We start from the raw sequence: 18,799 nt of genomic DNA, 5'->3' as shown, positions 1-18,799 counted from the left end.
TCAAAAAATTTTTATTGTTATGTTAATCACCATACATTACATCATTAGTATTTGATGTAGTGTTCCATGATTCATTGTTTGTTCATAACACCCAGTGCTCCATGCAGAACGTGCCCTCTTTAATACCCATCACCAGGCTAACCCATCCCCCCACCTCCTCCCCTCTAGAACCCTCAGTTTGTTTTTCAGAGTCCATCATCTCTCCTGGTTCGTCTCCCCCTCTGACTTACTCCCCTTCATTCTTCCTCTCCTGCTATCTTCTTCTTTTTCTTTTTCTTAAAATATGTTGCGTTATTTGTTTTACAGATCCGTGATTCAACAGTCTTGCACAATTCACAGCGCTCACCGTTATCCAGCTTTTTTCTTAAGGGTGGGAGCAATGCTGTTTTCAGTTCTGTACATTTCCGAGCTGAACTCAGAAATCCACCTCCTGGGTTGTAATGCAGACCTGCGGTCATTTTCACATTGTGTTGGCCATTTGTCAGATCACACTGCTTTTGTTTTGTGTTCAGTGGGTTATCTGCTTCCTTTCTGAAGGGCAAGATTAGCGACGCGCCAAACAGCCTGCCCGATGTTGTGTTCAGCCCGTATTGCCAGCCAGCCTTCTGACTCCCCAACGGTAACTTCACAGCTTGGTGGCTCAGCCTGGGGAAAGGTCAGCTTGCCCGGCTTCCCTGGAGCTCTCAGGAGCACATCTGTGGGTGAGAAAAAGCTTCACAACACCCCGAAGCCGAGTTCTTGCCCCAGACCTCCGTCTAGTGACCCGCAGAGGTGCCTGTATCCCCGGGCCACTGTTAACTGCAGGTGGGAAGGTTGACTCAGTTGTCTGATGTAAATTCAGGTGGGAAGATAACTTTTTAAACCACCAGGATAGAATGAAAACCCAGCTGGCTGTCATTCATCAGCAACAGGTGATCCTTTGCCGGCCCCTGTGGAGCTGAAGCCTTCAGGACCATTGATCTCCCTGCTCTCATTACTGCCTTTCCAGCCAAGCTGGTGGGGATTTGCTGGCAAGCAAATTAGGTAGGTGTTCAGTAGAAGGGATTCAGGAGGTTTTGTTTTTCCAAAGAGAAAGTGATGATTTTTATGGGTCACTGCAGGCTGGTTTGCTGTGAGCTCTGCCTGTTGATCGCACCACGTCTTGTTAGGTTTGTCTCCTAAGTATTGCCGGCCCTTCTCTTTAACCCTTTCCACCGTTTTAGGGTTCTGGTTGGTCTCCCAGCTGCTCACTGTGCTCTCTGTCCTTCCTAGAGCAGAACCTCACTGTGTCGTCCTGTTGGATGACTTCCCAGGGCTTGGCATTGACTCTGGATCAAGGCCCTGGTGTGGCTTATGTGGTCCAGCTCTTGTGGCCTGTTTACCCTCAGCCGAGCCTCTTCTCTCTCACTGAGCTCGTATTTCAGAAACAGGAAATCACTTGTGTCGCTCTAACTTGCTGTGCTCTCTCAGTCTTACTGTTTGGGGGCCGGCCAATAGCTCTCTGACTTGGCTGCACTTTGGAATCGTGGTGGTGGGGGGGAAATCTTTAAAACCTCTTCCTGGGCCCCACCCTCAGACATGATGGCTCGATGGGCGTGGGGTGTGACCTGGGCCCCCCGGGGTTTTTAAAGTGTGCCAGATGATTCTTGTGTGCAGCCACGTGGGGGAGCCACTGATAGGGACTGTCTTCCCTCTGGTTGGAAAACTCTGTCCTTGTCTCAGGCCGGTTGTTCCAGACTCTGGGCAGACGCAGCTGCTGCTCATTATCCATTTCCTGCTGGGGCAGGTCTCCTCTCTAGACTACCGTTGAGGCTTTTAGACATTTTCTGGCCTTTGATTTTCCATGTATATTTTAGATTCAGTTTGTCAGAGTCCTCAAAGTAGTCTGTTAGAATGCTGAAGGGTCTGTGTTGACCTGTACATCAATTTGGGGAAAAATTGACATTTTTATGGGAGTCTTCATATCTATCAATATTGTCCACTTATTTATCATCTCGAGTGTCTTTCAATAACACTTCAATTTTCTCTATAAAGGTCTTAAAGTATTTTACTAGACTTATTCCCAGATCCTTATTTTTGTTAAAAAGGTATTTGAGTCTTTTTATAGAAATACGACTTATACGAAGTAATGAGCACAGGTATTACATATACAGCTGGATAAATTTTTATTAAGATTTTATTTATTTTAGAGAGAGAGAGAGTGTGGCATTGGGGAGGAGGTGAGGGAGAGAGAATCCCAAGCAGACTCCGTGCTGAGCACAGAGCCGACATGGGGCTCTATCTCACAACCCTGAGACCACGACCTGGGCCGACATCAGGAGTCAGACCCTTAACCGACTGAGCTGCCCAGGCGCCCCTGATGAATTTGTATTTGTATACTCTGTCATCCTTGCAGCCAGCGCCCAGCGCCGGAGGGGGTAACTTGCACCTCTCCGGTTTCCTCGAGTTTTGTCACCGGTGAGAACTCTGCATAGAGAGGACTGTAACTGTGACTTCTGTCATCAGACATTAGTTTTGCCTGTTCTCGACTCAGGGAAGAAATAGAGTATAAATAGAGTATACACTCCTGTGTGTCTTTTTTTTTGCTTTTGCTTTAAACAACACATTTATTCAAGTTCTGGAGGTCAGAAGTTTTGTTTTCCTGTTCAGCATTATGGCTGAGATTCCCACATGTTGTTGCGTGTTGTGTTTGTTCCTTTTTATTGCTGGATGCTATTCCACTGTGTGAAAATGCCACAATTTATCCACTCATGATGGCGTTTGAGTTGTTCCCAGCTTTTGGCCATTATGAATAGCTGTAGTTTTTCTGGCACAGGTATTTGGTGGACATGAACCCACATAAGCCTATGAGTGGTTTTGCTGGATCGTAGATCATATGTATGTTTAGCATTTACAGGTTTATAACCGTCCAGACTGTCAGCGTGCTTGTTTGGATTGACACACACGTCATCTGCGTGAGAGTTCTGCTGCTCTGGATCAGTCTTTTAAATTTTAGCTCTTCTGGGGGCGCCTGGGTGGCTCAGTCGTTAAGCGGTTGCCTTCGGCTCAGGTTGTGATTCCGGGGTGCTGGGATCGAGTCCCGCGTCGGGCTCCCTGCTCGGCGGGAAGCCTGCTTCTCCTTCTCTCACTCCCCCTGCTTGTGTTCCCTCTCTCACTGTGTGTGTTTCTCTCTGTGTCAAATAAATAAAATCTTTAAATTTTAGCTCTTGTCCATGTGTGGTGGTATTTCAGTCTGGTTTTAATTTGCCTTTCCCCGATAACTAATGATGTTGCCCAGTAAAAACGGAAGAATATATTTTAACAGACACGTCACACAATTGTATGTCTGAGTGATAAATAAGCATATGAAAGGTGTGCAGTTAACCGGCTTTAATTTTTTACAGCTTTATTGAGATATAGTTGACACATGATACTGTAAGCTGCAGGGTCCTGATTTGATTCACTCCAAAATGATGACCACCCATAGCTTTAGCTGACCTCTCCATCACACCCATAATTAATTCGTTTGTGGTGAGAACATTTTTAAAGTTTTCATTTAAATTCCAGTTAACATACAGTGTAATTAGTTTCAGGTGTACAATACAGTGATTCAACACTTCCATATAACACAGGGCTCATCACAACAAGTGTCTTCCTTCATCCCCATCACCTGTTTCCCCCACCCCCACCCCCACCCCCACCCCCACCCCCTCTCTGGTAACCATCAGTCTGTTCTGTATTGTTAAGAGTCTGTTTCTTGGTTTACCACTCTGTTCCCCACCCATCTGCTCATTTGTTTCTTAAATTCCACATATGAGTGAAACCATATGGTATTTGTCTTCCTCTGACTGACTTACTGTGCTTAGCATAATACCCTCTAGTTCCATCCATGTCATTGCAAATGACAAGATTTCATTCTTTTTGATGGCTGAATAATATCCCATCGTACATATACCACATCTTGATGCATTCATCAGTTGATGGACACTTGGACTCTTTCTGTAATTTGGCTATTGTTGATAATGCTATGAACATTGGGGTGCATGTATCCTTTGATTCAGTATTTTTGTATTCTTTGGGTAAATCCTTAGGAGTACAATTGCTGGGTTGTAGGGTAGCTCTATTTTTAACTTTTTGAGGAAACTCCATACTGTTTTCCAGAGCAGCTACACCAGCTTGCATTCCTATGTGGTGAGAACACTTAAGATCTACTTTTGTAGCAACTTTGTGTGATATACAACAGTTTAATATGTTATATATAATCACAGTGCTGTGCACTAGATCCCCCAGAATGTATTTATCTTCTAACTGAAAGCTTGTACCCTTCAACTGACATTTCCCCATTTCCCCACCTCTCAGCTCCTGATAACCATCAGTCTCTGTTTTTATGAATTTGGCTCTTTTAGATTCCACATATAAGTAATATACAGTATTTCTTTCTTGGACTTATTTCACTTAGCATAATGCTCTTAAGGTCCATCCATATTGTTGCAAATGGCAAGATTTCCTTTCTTATGGAATAATGTTGGATTGTTGATATACCACATCTTCTTCATCCCATTCCTCTGTAGATGGATATTTAAGTGGTTTTAGTATTTTGGCTATAATGTTAACAATAAGCATGGGAGTCAGATACCTCCTTGAGATCCTATTTGCATTTCCTTAGGGTATGTACTCAGAAGAGGGGTTGCTGGATCATAAGGTAGTTCTAAATTTTTGAGGTGTCTCTGTACTATATTCCACAGTGGCTGTACCAATTTTACATTCCCACCAACAGTGCACAGGGGTTTCCTTTTCTTCACACCCTCGGCAACCTGTACCTCTTTTTTGATGACTGCCATAAGACGTGCGAGGCGATAGCTCGTTGTGGTTTGATTTGTATTTCCCTGATGATGAGGGATGTGGAACACCTTTTCGGGTAGCTGCTGCCTTTTGTAGGTCTTCCTTCAAAGACTCAGTTCTTCTCGTTTTCAGGTTGTTGGTTTGCTACTGAGTCGCATGCATTCTTCATATATTTTGATACTAACCCCTAGCCAAATAGAGAATTGGCAGAAATTTTCTCCCATTCTGTAGTTGCCTTTTCATTTTGTTGATTGTTTTTTTGGCTGTGCAGAAGCTCAATTTGTCCCGCTTGTTGATTTTTGCTTTGGTTGCTTGTGCTTTTGGTGTCCTATGAACAAATTGCTGCCAAGACCAATGCTAAGGTGGTTTCCCCCTGTGTTTTCTTCTAGAGTTTCATTGTTGAAGTTCCTGTGTTTAAGCCTTCATCTATTTTTGAGTTAATTTGTGTGAATGGTGTCAGATAAGGCTCTAGTTGCATTTTTCTGCACGTTGATTATCCACTTTCCCCAACACCACTTATTGATGAGACTGTATTGAGTATTCTTTATTCTCCTGTCAAATATTAGCTGACAGTATATGTGGTAGTTTATTTCTGGGCTCTCTGTTCTGTTTCATTAGTATGTGTGTCTGTTTTTATGCCGGTGCCATATTGTTTTGATTATAGGTCTGTAGTATAGTTGGAAATCAGGAAGTGTGATACCTCTAATTTTGTCCCCCACCCCCCCCCCCCCCCCGCCCAGGATTGCTTTGTCTATTTGGTCATTTGTGGCTACATAAACATTTTAGGATTGCTTGTTCTTTTCCTGTAAAAAATGCATTGGCATTTTAATAGGGATTGCATTGAATCTGTAGATGGCTTAGGCTAGTATGGACATTTTTCACAATGTTCTTCCAATCCATGAACAGGGGATACCTCCATTTATTTGTATCATCAGTTTCTTTCATCGAGGTCTTAACGGTTTTCAGTGTTTAGATCTTTCACTTTCTTGGTTAAATTTATCCCTAGGCATTTTATTATTTTTGATGCTATTGCGAATGGGATTTTCTTTATTTTTCAGATATCTTACTGTTAATGCATAGAAAAGTAGCTGACTTCAGTATACTAATATTCTATCTTGGATCTTTACTGGATTTGTTGATTAGACTTAACTTTTTTTTTTTTTTTGGTTGAGTTTTAAGGATTTTCTGTAAGATCGGATCATTTGCAAATAAAGCCAATTTACTTCTTCCTTTCTGATTCAGATGCTTTTTATTCATCTTGCCTGATGGTTCTGGCTAGGACTTCTGATACTATGTTGAGTAAGATTGTGAGAATGGGCACTTTTGTCTTGTGCCTGATCTCAGAGGAGAAGCTTTCAGCTTTCACCATTGAGTATGATACCTGTGGGTTTGTCATATATGGCCTTCATTATGTTGAGATACATTCCTTCAACTTTCAGTTTGAGGGTTTTTATCATGAAAAGATTTTGAATTTGGCAAATGCTTTTTCTGCATCTACTGAGATGATATGAATGTTATCCTTCATTCTGTTAGTATGACATGTCACATTTATTGACTTGTGTATGTTGAACTGTCTTTGCATCCCAGGGAGAGATCCCACTTGATCATGGTGTATAATCCTTTTAATGTGCTGTTGAATTTGGTTTGCTAATGTTTTATTGATGATTTTTGCATCTATATGCAGTGGGGATATTGATCTGAACTTTTCTGGTAGTGTCTTTGTCTGACTTTGGTATCTGGGTAATAGGGCTGGCCTTGGAAAATGAGCTTGGAAGTGTTTGCTTCAGTTTTTTGGGAGAGTTTGAGAAGAACTGGCATTAATTCTTTAAATGTTTGGTGGAATTCCCCAGTAAAACCATTTTAGTCACCTGTTTTAACCTAGTTTTTGAGCTAATTTTTTAAAAAGATTTAATTCATTTTAGAGAATGCTCACGAGCAGGGGGAGGAGCCGGAGGAGAGGGAGAGAGAGAATCTCAAGCCGACTCCAAACTGAGCACAGAGCCTGACACAGGGCTCGATCTCATGAACCTGAGATCATGACCCGAGCCGAAATCAAGAGTCGGACGCTTAACTGACTAAGCCACTCAGGTGCCCATGAGCTAATTTTTGTATGTAGTATTGTGATACACATTAGATGCTCATAAATATTGAATAATGGAGTGGACATTATAGAATATTCGAAGTATGTCCTGGTTTTAAGTATGAAGTAACTACTAATATTCCGTTCTAATCAGGTAACAGGACTGACATGATCTTTTTCTTGGTTTTTATGAAGCACTGCATAGTTGAGTAAAGTAAGCAGTTATAGTGCATGTTTTCCCCTTACAAGTATTTGTGGAGTATCCATTTTATCCCATGGACTGTACTGTTCTGGGGATTGTCCTCAGGAGTAAACTGACACCCAGTCCCTACCCTCAAGGAGCTCAGAGTCTGGTGCGGCACGGTCCAACTGGAACGCCTCTGTGATGGGACAGCATTCTGTTCTGAGCTGTCCGACAGGGTAGCCATGTGCCACATGTGGCTTTGGTCTTTTGTGATGTGGATGGTACATCTGAAGATCTGAAGTTATTATTTGATTTTAATTACTTTAAAGGCCCATTACTGGTGGCTACTGTAGCACAAGTCTAGTGAGAGAATCCAGCAATTTGCAAATGAATGAAAAATTTCAAACTTTGCTAAATGCTAGGTAGGAAAGGTGACCCATATCATTGGGAAGGACACGGTTTAAGGGGTCAGGGAAGGCTTTGCTTTGGAAGTGATGATGGAGGTAAGGTTTGAGAAGAAAGGGCAGGACTGAAGGAGGTAAAAGAGGGTGGAGGGATGGGGGAGAACAGTTTTTCACGCATGGGTAAAAACCCTATGGCAGAAAGAGCAAAAGCAGGTCCCGGGAAGGTACATTTTTGAACAGTGTGAGTGTATGAGTGAGGAACACATGCACAGTTAGTTTTTGAGAGACTTTACCCACAGGTATTAACACTAATTTGTTGGGGAAGAAAGGTTTTGTGGGATGCAGGGGTGTACTTTTTGATAGCTTCGTAAATTAATGTTCCAAGTGGAAACTGTCAGACATGTAGTTTCTGTGATTTGGCTGGCTGACGAATGAAGAGGTAAGGACATTCCCTGTCTTGTAGGGATGCTCAGTGCTTGAGGACTGCTGTGAAGAGCGCACAAAACATTCAGGTTTGTACTTTGAAATTTCTTGTTTTCTTAGGAGAACAAGCACATGGCATGATTTGCCTTGGGACAGCACCGCTCTCCCTTTATCATCTCGTGAAAAGGCCTACTACATCCAGTCTCAAACTGGCAGTACTCTGCTGTTCCTTCCTGATTTTTATCCTAAGATAACACATGCTAATTGAGCTATTTCTGTGGCTGTCTTGGAGAAAGGTTGTTTGTTTGGGTTTGTTTTAAAGTAGAAATGGAATAACACGTGTAAACAAGGTGTACAAGCTGTAAGACCTGAGAAGAGCCTTTTATCACCTGTTGATGAGTGATGCTGGCGGTCTTGCCCAGGGCTGGAGGCAAGGGTTGGCAGCCCCACAGCTTTGATTCCGTGTCAGACCCCTTCCGCAGTCTGCTTCTGGACAGACACAGGGAATACCCTGTAGTTCGAATCCAGGTCCTCTTATCGCTTGGTCCTTTGGGGACTACCTTCCCCTGTGCGCACAGGGAGAAGGCCTGGGCCGGGGGAAACGGGGGCCATGGATGGTGCCACAGCTGCTTGGAGAAGAGAGAGAGGGGGACAGGCAACTCCTGCCTTCTCGGGTGGGGGTCAGGTTACCACAGTCCGTCCAGTTGTCCCCAAGGTCCCTGGCCAAGAAGGTTTCCTATTTCCCACCTCGCCCAGCGTGGTGACCAGGAACCCCCACTCTTCAATCCATTCGGGCGTTCTTCTTCTACAGAAAAGTGATTTATTGGTGTTTTTTTTTTTTTTGAAAATTGTCCTTGGGGGGGCGCCTGGGTGGCTCAGTTGTTAAGTGTCTGCCTTCGGCTCAGGTCATGATCCCAGGGTCCTGGGATCGAGGCCCGCATCGGGCTCCCTGCTCAGTGGGAAGCCTGTTTCTCCCTCTCCCACTCCCCCTGCTTGTGTTCCCTCTCTCGCTGTGTCTCTCTCTGTCAAATAAATAAAATCTTTAAAAAAAAAAAAAAAAGAAAATTGTTGTTGGATGATTATTCCTTCATGAAGTCCTTCATTCACAAAATCATTCATTGGTTCCTCTCATGTTGTTAGATGCAGGCTTGTAGCTTGGGCTGCCATGTCACACAGCTTTAGGGGGCCTTTGCATCCCCGTCCATCTGACTGATGGCCCTGGAGGTTGGCCCTGGGCCCCCTGTGTGCCAGGCAGTGGTCTGAGGGTGCGAGGCCTTTCCCATCACTTAGTAACGGAGGAAATGATGAGGTGCATGTGCTCACCCAGCAGATCTTCCTCCATATGCCTCATGCTAGGTGCCGTGATAGGCGGTTCAAGTGCAGACGAAAGATGTGCAGTTGCTGCCCGAGGTGCTTCCGGTCTGGGGGAGAGGTACATGCAGGGCACTGTTGTCCATGCCAGGGTCTGTGCGTGCTGACCAGGGGCGCTGCCCGTATTCGTCAGCGGCGTGCAGAGGCGGCCGACTGCTGGGAAGTGTTGACTTCTCTCGAAGGTGTCCAGAGAAGAGAAGGCTGCACTCGCGGACGCACATGTCCGGGCTCTGTCTCCAGCAGCCACGAGCGTTCTTATCTTGGGCTGAGTGTCCCCTGCTTCAGTCTCACCCACTAACCATCTTTAGGGGACACAACTCTGTAATATCCTGATGCCAAAAGAACTGCTACATGGTTTTAAAGTCCACTCTAGTTGGTCTCCTGTGTGGCCAGGGACTCAAATGGTGTCCCTTTCCAGCAAAGGGAAGCGTTGTCATCAGGCTCCAAGGTGGGATCTTACTGGAAATTGGCTCTTGCTGCCCGTTGTCCCCCTTGGGTGTTGTGAGGAGGCCTTGCTGTAGCGTGGATTTCACACTTGGTTGCCTGTGGTTCCTGACTCTCGGATGTGTTCTTTGATGAGCGTTACGTGGTCCTGTCTCTCAGTTTTAGAGGTCATGCCCTGTTCTTTCTCAAATTGCCTGCTCATTTTTGATAGTCTCCTCTTCCTTGTTCTTTTGAGTCCTTCTAATCATCAACAAACATTAATAGCTCATTAACAACTTTCTTGGAAAATCAAACATACACTTACCAAAGGACCCAGCCATTTTTCTCCTGGATATTTAACGCAGAGAAATGAAAGCATATGTCCATCCAGTGACTTGTACAGAAGTGTTCAGAGCAGCTTTATTTGTCATAATCAAAAGGTCGAAGCAGTCTAGGTGTTCATAAGTAGGTGAATGGATAAACAAGTTGTCAGAGCCATTCACTGGAATTCTGTTCAATTAAAAGCTGTCTACCGTGGATACACATAGTCTGTTAAAATTAGCTCTTAGATGCATATGCTGAGCGAGAGAAGCCTGACAGAAAAGAACGTATAATGTGTCCGATTCCATCTGAATTAACTTCTGGAAAATGCAAACGCACCTCTGTTAACAGGAGTGCTTACGTGGGGCTAGGAGGAAGCTTGGGGAGGATGGCGATGGGTAGAGGCACAAGGGTGCCCAGGGAAGGTTGCCGTCGGTGGATGTGTTCCCTGTCTCAATCACGTTGATTGTTTGAGGAATGTCAACTCCCCGAGTTGTATACTTTAAACTTCTGCAGGTTATTCTATGCTGATTACATCTCAGTAAGGGTGTTAAAAAGGAGAGGGGTAGAGCTGCAGACCGCCCAGCGCGGGTGTTCACAGGGAGCATCTGGGGTGTGGGAGGAGCCAGGCTGTCCCTTGACGGGAACACGAGCGTGGTCCTAGGTGCAGGTGGGTGGAGGAGCAGTGATGCGGGGGGGGGCTCGTCTGCCCCACTGCTCTGCTGCCTCTCTGCTTCTCCTGGGGTCGGCTTCTCGTGGGGAGGGGGCAGGGGAGCGGGCGGTAGTGACTCGGGGGGAGAGGGGAGACTTCGGATGTGGTAGGATGCTCAGCGGTGGCGAGAATGGGCCCAGGCGTGTGGTTGTGTGTCTGAAGACATACCGCTTGGCACCGTGCGTGGCTTTCCCCCATTGATCTCGGGCTTCAGGTGCCACTGTGGGGAACGTAGATGGAGTTAGCCTGAAGTGGGGTCTTGTCAGGTGAGCTTAAGGGGAGACCAGGCAGGGGGATGATGGGTGCTTTCCAGGGAGGGGTCACCAGCCGTGCCCCGGCCAGCAGACTCCGGCCTGCTGCCTGTCTCGGGTTCCTGGAACTCAGGCACCCTGTGTGTTCACGGATGTCGGCAGCTGCTGGTGCCCACGGCAGAGACCTGGAGCTCACAAAGCCGAAAATACTATCTGATCCTTTAGAGAGGACGTTTCATGCCCTTTGGTTTGACTGTGGGACCTAAGGCTGGAGAAGGAAGCGAGGGCAAGGGGGCTGGCGGATGGAGAAAAAGTACAGGGAGTAGATGGGAGCTGCCAGAGGTCAGAGCAGGTGTTGTGGCGGTGTGGGGATAGGTGAGTGTCACTCCGGTAGATGGAAAGCACAGAGCATAGGTTCTACCGAGGAGCTCCCGTCCGTGGGCCTAGGAAAGCAAGCTGGGAACCACCCACACGCTCACTGGGTAGTTATAAAGCAGCCACGTACGTGCAGGTTCCTGAGGCCCTCGAAAGCACAGGCCTGAGTGGAGCCTCCAACAGAGGGAGTCCAGCGTCAAAGCAGGGCTGCCGTGGGAGTGAGGACTGCTTTGTCTGGATGGTAGATGAAGGCCCCTGTTACTACATGAATTTTCTTGCCTAAGCCTATCCTAGAGTTTCTGAGTGAATGAACTCCCTGCTTTTCCTATGGAAATTGAGGATGAGTATTGGCTAATTTCTGAGCCAAATGCTTCTACTCTTGGTTTTCTGGAGGATATTTTATGATAGCTGGATACCAAATGGACTTTTTTTTTTCTTTTGGCACCCATGGATTTTAAGAATAAAAATGCATCCTCAAAATATATTTTGCCTGGAATAGCATATTGACAAACCCCTACTGGGAGATCATTGTCTCTTTCTGCCTTTGAAAATGTATTTTGTTCTAGTTACTTCTTATTCCAATCCATGTAACTTGTCAAGAGAGAAATTTATGCTCAGCCTCAAGCATGAGATTCTTTTGAAAGTGTGCAAAAATGGGCACATGCCTTGAGATCCACCAGTGGAGATGGATGCTAAGCCATTGCGAGGCTCTTTACAATGGGTTTAGGGTCACGTGGCTTATGGGATGGTACCTGGTGGGCCACACAACAGCCTGGCTGGTGAAGTTTCTTAGAAGCTCACGTGGAAACAGAAGTGTGTCGTTGCAGTTTTGCTGGGTAGACCCAAATCCGACAGTCCTGCATCCTGTATCCACTTCTGATGAGCTGTGTGGTGTTACTAAGTTATGTTCTCAGACTCTTCAGCTTCATCTACAGAGTCGAGAAAAACCAGTGCTCCTTGCAGGGAGTGGGGGACTGTTCAATGGCGTGTGCTGGGGCCCAGGGCCATGCCCATCACACGTAAACACTGTCACCACCCCTCCCCCCACTACAGCTGTTTGTTGTGACGGCCATTTCTTTCTGCCTCATGTGTCCCCCTTTGAGCTGTCAACCTCTCACGTTGTCACTGTGGTTGGGATGCAGCTGAATTCAGGAGCCTGTTATTTTAGTGTACAAAATTGTATTTCTGAATTGCCCACAGAGATGCTCTTAACAGAAAAATTAAGCGCTATAAACAGTAACTATGCCGTTCTCTCAAGCTTAGTTTGGTTCATTGTGATCTAGCAGACTCATCCCATTCTTAAATACCCCAAGAAATCCACTCCACTCTGGTCCTCCTGCTAGGCTGCCTTCGTCTGTTTGTAACTTTTTTGGTCTTGTCTTCCCATTAATTGTCATTCCAATCTGTTCTCTGTTCTATTTGTGATGGCCTGTGTTGGCAGAAAAATTGCCCAAGTGATGGAGCAGAATTTTCTCTCCTGCAGCCCAGCCCAGCTGGAGAGCTGCTCGTCCATGGGCATGGGGGTGAGGGGAGGTGGGGGGGGTGGTTTGCTCCTGGAGCACTGGGTTTGCTCATCTCCTCCCTCCCTTGTGTGGTGGCTCCTCTCCAGCCCCATCCTTGTCTGGGCTCCAGCCTCGCTCCCAACATTCCAGAGGCTCCTTTCTGTCTTCACTCATATTTACCCGTTACCTGTGTTTTTCATCCTCAGTTGGATTAGAGGGCAGAATAGTCTATAAAGACGTTGTAGAGAGATTTTTGTAGTCTTTTTCTGAGCTTGAAGATTATAGGTTTTTGAGGTTTCTTTGAAGTTTTGAGGTCTGTGTCCAAAAAGGCACATTTCAGATGTAATTTTCAGCTTTTTTTTTTTTTGCTAAGTGCATATCCTAGATGCTTCCAGTTCGAAGACATTGCAGATTTGTATTTTCATGGATTCCCTTGAAGTGGTTCCCATTTTTGAGCCAAGAAAATAGAGGTTCAAAGGGTTGTGTGAGCTGCTCAGATTCTCTCAGTGTGGTGGGAAGGATGGCAGCGTGAAGGCCCCATACCTGTGTCTTCATAGCATATCATTCAAAGGAAGATACCTCCCATCCGCAGCTTCTCCCCCTAGAATTCATGGATGAAATCTCCTACAAAGACTGTGTGTGACCCTTCTGGTATCTTCTGTTTGGATCAGCTACTGTTGATGGGATGCTTCCATTTCTGGCCATGGCTGGATTAAGGCTACTCCTGGTCCTGTCAGGGCCAGCTGGGTGGAGAAGGAACAAGGAGAAGGGGGGAGCTTGGCTTCACGACACCCTCTCCTTGCAGTCCAGGGCTCCGGACCACTTGCAGAAATGGAGACATTAGCATTGTGTTAGTGTGAACAAGGACTGGTATTTCCAAGGCAAAAAAGAACCCGTGTCCTTTGGGAGCTAGTGGTATTTGTGTAATTTGCTGATGATGGGAGCTTTCCCTAGGGAAGAGCAGGGTACATCGTGTCCCAGGTTGTGTGTGAATGTGTGAGTCAGAGTGACACGGACAGTATTTAAAATACTTTTGGGCATCTGGCCTTCACCCATCAGAGGATAACCTAGGGGCTGAGTGACCGTGGTCTTGAGCACCATGCTTGCTCACAGGCAGAGATGACCTAGGGGCTGAGTGACCATGGTCTTGAGCACCGTGCTTGCTCACAGGCTCCATCTGACCTAGAGTCTAGGACAGGTTGCTGACAAGTGTGGGTTTAGGTTTTGCAGTGTCTGTGTTCATAATGTGAGCCCTCTTGCAGACTTGCAAGCCCCATAGTGTGGTAGAGACCTTTTCTAGATGGTGCCCATGGTGCTGGGGGAGTGGACAGCGGGGAGGGGAAGCTCCTTCAGCTGTAACATCTGTGGGCTGGGGCTTTGAATGATGGGATTTCAACAAACCAAGAGTTGATGGTCGCATGTGACTTTGGGGTGATAGAGTTTTTGGTAAACATGGTGTGTAAACCGAGTGAAACATTTGGCTCTGTAACTTATTACTTCATTGCCTTAATATTTACTGAGAGTTTATGACTTGCTAGAGCCTGTGTGAGCTGCTGTGGGGGAGACAGCAGTGAATTGAGAATTCTGTCTTCAAGCAGCTGATACTCCACTAAGGAATCTAAGACCTGTGCGTAAGTTGCTCTAATAACACAAGCTGTTTCTGTTGAACAGGTGCCAGGTCCCAGGCATTGTGACAAACACTCTATATGTAAGAACTCATTCTTCCAGGTAATCGTGCAGCTTATGTGTTCTGGTTGTTCCAATTTTAGGGATGAGGAATTTGAAAACCCAGAGAGATTAAAGATTGGTAAAGATTACTCAGCCAGACGGCGTAGAAGTTCCTGGCCCATCTGACGTCCCACCCCTGGCCCTGCCATGCGGCCTGTCTTCCTGGTAGAGACTACATGCTGTGAGCGTGGGCCATAGGGTGGATAAGGTGTTGGACGCTGAGGAAGAGTTCTTGCTTTCAGCCCACAGTGACTAGGGGTGACGCACTGTGGAAGAGGCAGCATTTGAACTGACAATTTGGGACATCACGAAGATGGTTGTCAGAGGCAAGAGAATCGGAAATGCACAAAGATGAAGAAACACAGAGCAGAATGGGGATTGACAAGGGATATATTTTGGCAGGACACAAGATAATAAAACTATTGTTAAAAACTCACTAATTCAGCTTCTTTTTTTTTTTTTTTTTGTTAGCTAATTGGGAACTCGTTTCCACAGTAGACACCTCAGACCTGTCAATTTAAGTAGACTTGTTTGCAAATGGAACAGTGTCCCAGAAAGTAGAGGGCCAGGCACACTTAAATGTGAATGCTGACATTGTTCCTTATTTGAAAAATCAGTCAAAATTTTTTTGAAAAAACAAAAACAGAATTGTTTTTTTAAACTGTTTTATTGAAATTAGAAACAGATTCTGGAGGTGGTGGGGGATGGGTGAAATAGGTGAAGGGGATTAAGGGTCCATGTATCTTGGGCCCTGAGGAATGTAGAGGATTGTTGAATCCCCATATTGCACACTTGGAACTAATAACACTGTATGCTAATTATACTGGAATTAAAACAATAAGTAAAAAGTTAAAACGAAAGGAAACAAACGCATAGTTTGAGTTGTTATAAGGTAAACCTCTTCAATCCATCACCTGATCAAATGCCAGAGCATCGCCGGCTGAGTAGTCTCTCATCATCCTTACGCCCAAAGGAAACACTGTCCTGATGTTTACTAATCACTAGATAGAATATGTTATTCTTGCCCATTTATTTAAACAGAAGTTTCTCTTAATGTACCAGTATTCGCATTCTTTCCTTTTCCTTGTAATGTATATGTTGAAGAACCTGGGACGTCTGACCCAAAGAGCTTTCTGTAGCGTGGGCTTTGTGGCTTGCACACTTGTGGCTGGGGTTTAACCTGTTCTTCTGTGCCCCTCCCTCCTAAAAATGGGCAGCTAGATCCAGAAGCTTGATCTGGTTCATCTCTGATCCTTCTGGCAAACCCAGTGGTGGTCTTGTGTTCTTACCTCACGAGACAGGGAATGTCTGGCTGTTTCTCTTTTTGTGATGTTAGAAATTGCTCATGCTCATTGCGTAGGTCAGTGGTTCTCAACCAGGGGCAATTTTGCCCCCACCCTTCCAAGGGACATTTGGCAGTTTGTGGTTATTACAGCCTGGGGGGAGGTTGCTACTGGCATCTTATGAGTCGAGGCCAGAGATGCTGCTAAATCTCCTGCATGCACAGCACAGCCCCAACATAAGGAATGTCCAGCCCCACATCTCCGTAGTGTCAAGGTTGAAAAATCCTGGGCTAGGGGTTGTAAAATAGTATTCCAGTTTTATCCCTTGTTTTTCATTTAGTTAGAATACTTTTATTTATTATTTATTTATTTATTAAAAAGATTTTATTTATTTGAGAGAGAGAGAATGAGAGATAGAGAGCACGAGAGGAAAGAGGGTCAGAGGGAGAAGCAGACTCCCCTCTGAGCAGGGAGCCCGATGCGGGACTCGATCCCGGGACTCCAGGATCATGACCTGAGCCGAAGGCAGTCGCTTAACCAACTGAGCCACCCAGGAGCCCTAGAATACTTTTATAAAGATATCTGTTGCCTTATTATTTGGTCATCGAGCTGTGCAGTTCAAATAAGAAATGGAGTTTAAATGCTTGATTCTTTTTTTTTTAAGATTTTATTTATTTATTTGAGAGAGAGCGAGAGAGCGAGAGAGAGAGAGAGCACGAGAGGGAGGAGGGTCAGAGGAGAGAAGCAGACTCCCCGCCGAGCAGGGAGTCCAATTCGGGACTCGATCCTAGGACTCCAGGATCATGACCTGAGCCAAAGACAGTTGCTTAATGGAGCCACCCAGGTGCCCATAAATGCTTGATTCTTTTATTTACCAGTTTTCAGGAAAATGAGTAGATTCTTATCCTCCACGGGGAGCCGTTTACTTTTTGAAAAAATTATGAACACATGGATTAGAAAGGGATTTAAATTGGATCTGTTAACTATGGATTTAAACCTACTTGAAGAATGTCAATCAGTTGCAATTACTATCACTCTTCAAGTTTGAACTGTCTCCTCTTTAGCCGGTGGGAGCCTCTCGAGTCAGGTGCAGAGGCTTTTGACACCACCCTTGTAGTCTTGGTCTATTTCCTTGTTCTCCCGTGGAAGGAGAGGTTCGAAGCTCATCTGTCCATTTCCGGCCACTGCGTTGGCATCCTTGGTTTCTTTGAGAAGCCCTGGTTTCTTTTCACTAAAAGGGCGAGTGATAACTCAGGGCCACGGTCTGGACATCAGGGATGCTCATTATTCTGTGTTGGTCATTGTTTCTCCGTTTTTTTTTGGGGGGGATCCACCTGTAAAATTGTCTGCTTTCCTTTTGTTCAAAACCAGTGCTTGAATTCAATTTCAGGAAAACAGATTTAAAGTACCCTATATTATCTATGTGCTAACATCTTGAAATTTTGCTCTTTTAGATGGAATCAGTGTGAGTGGCTTTCCACTGTGCAGTCCCTTCCGACAGGTCGTTAGGCCTCGAGTGGAGAGCAAGCCCGTGAACCCACCCGAAGGCAGCAAGCCGGGGGACCTGAGCCACGTGAAGGTGAGTCCGTCTGCTTGGCAGCTTGGTGTTCATGGTTTCCGCCATGCCTTCAGAGGCGAGGTGTTGGGTGTTTCTTGGAAAGGGAAGGACGCATGTGTTAACAGAATCGTGTTCGTGGGGAGCTGGTGTTTCAGTATTTTCCATTCCGTGGAATGTTCTGGAAAGCAGTTACAGTGTGGCTTGTGTGGCTGAGTTGTTGCTAACTCTCTGTTCCATGAAATACTGGGAATTTGGGGGCTGAGTCAAGGAATACAGTGATTAAAGTGGAAAATTTCCTACCCTTTCCCTGATCATTGAAAAATGTATTTATTGCCCAATCATTCTCAGTTCAGGTATTCATCCCATAAACTTAAGCCTTTGGGAGCTCCTTCCACTAACTGGTTTCTAAGCCCTGAGGAAGACCGAATGAGTATACGACATCCATACAGAGGTACCTTAGGGTTTCTGGTGGAGTAGAGACTGCTGTTTCCAAGGGCCTTAGGAGAGGCCTGAACTGGAGCTTGAAGCTTTGGGGACAACTTCAGTATTTGGGAAAGCTCTGCTTGCCCGCACCCACCCAGGGACAGGGTGTAGTGAGAGGACCAGAGGTCTTCACAGCGACGGTGGGGGTACAAGCAGCAAGGTCACCGGGATGACTTGTCAAGTAAGCACGTGTTGAGGCCCAGCCTTGTGAGGTACATGCCAGCATATCCGAGGGGCCGTGACTGGTGAGTCCCATCAGGAGAGCTTGGCCATGCTGGTTGTGAGTCTGGTACAGTGAATCTGGAGCATGGATGCTATCTGAAGTGAGGTCAGGGTAGGAGGGAAATAAGCTGCTTTTCCTTGACCGAGGTCCTGTCCGTGGATGGCAGTTACGAGGAGGTAGGTTTTAGGGGAGAGTCTTGTCCACTGAGGGCTCTGCAGGGAAGAAGTGTAGCTGGGAGCTGTGCTGCAGCAGGAGTATTCATACTGTAGCTTGATTGCTGGGTGTCAGGGCTCCCCTGTGAACCAATGGGACTGGGGTATGGGAAGATGCTTCCCACCAGAGGAACGAAGGCACGGAGGCGTGAAACAGGACTCAAGTGTGGAACCACAAAGCCCTGGATTTGTGGCACAGTGATGGCGAAGCTGGAGCACTGACGTCCTTGTGGGCTCTTGAGTGTGACATCCCCTGGAGCCTCCTGATAGGCAACGCTGGATGGTTAGTGGTTCTCCTGCCCAGGCCCCTCAGCACTCCAGCTTCCCTTTGCAGTTCAGCTCCGCCGCCATGTGGCCTTCCCGACGGGGCACTCTTGGAGTTGGAGGCCGAACTCTGAAATCCAGGAGGTCATAATTCAGCCTCTTGGGGTAATGGTGGCTGTGGCGTCAATTGTGTTTTCTTGAA

At 46.0% G+C, this 18,799-nt stretch overlaps 1 protein-coding gene across 7 annotated transcripts in view; it reads left to right on the top strand.

The window, feature by feature from the left end:
• The window catches only part of TRAPPC9 (trafficking protein particle complex 9), a 538,722-nt gene that overhangs the window by 154,465 nt on the left and 365,458 nt on the right, over positions 1-18,799 (top strand). For all 7 annotated transcript variants that reach the window (XM_027598884.2, XM_027598890.2, XM_027598898.2 and 4 more), the window contains one exon: positions 17,312-17,436. In XM_027598884.2, the coding sequence (XP_027454685.2) occupies positions 17,312-17,436 (125 nt within the window). The remainder of the gene's footprint in view (positions 1-17,311; positions 17,437-18,799) is intronic.

This window comes from Zalophus californianus, chromosome 4, assembly GCF_009762305.2.
Source record: "Zalophus californianus isolate mZalCal1 chromosome 4, mZalCal1.pri.v2, whole genome shotgun sequence".
Lineage (NCBI taxonomy): Eukaryota > Metazoa > Chordata > Mammalia > Carnivora > Otariidae > Zalophus > Zalophus californianus.
The sequence above is the reverse complement of the archived record's forward strand: the minus strand, read 5'-3'. Positions and strand labels throughout refer to the sequence as shown.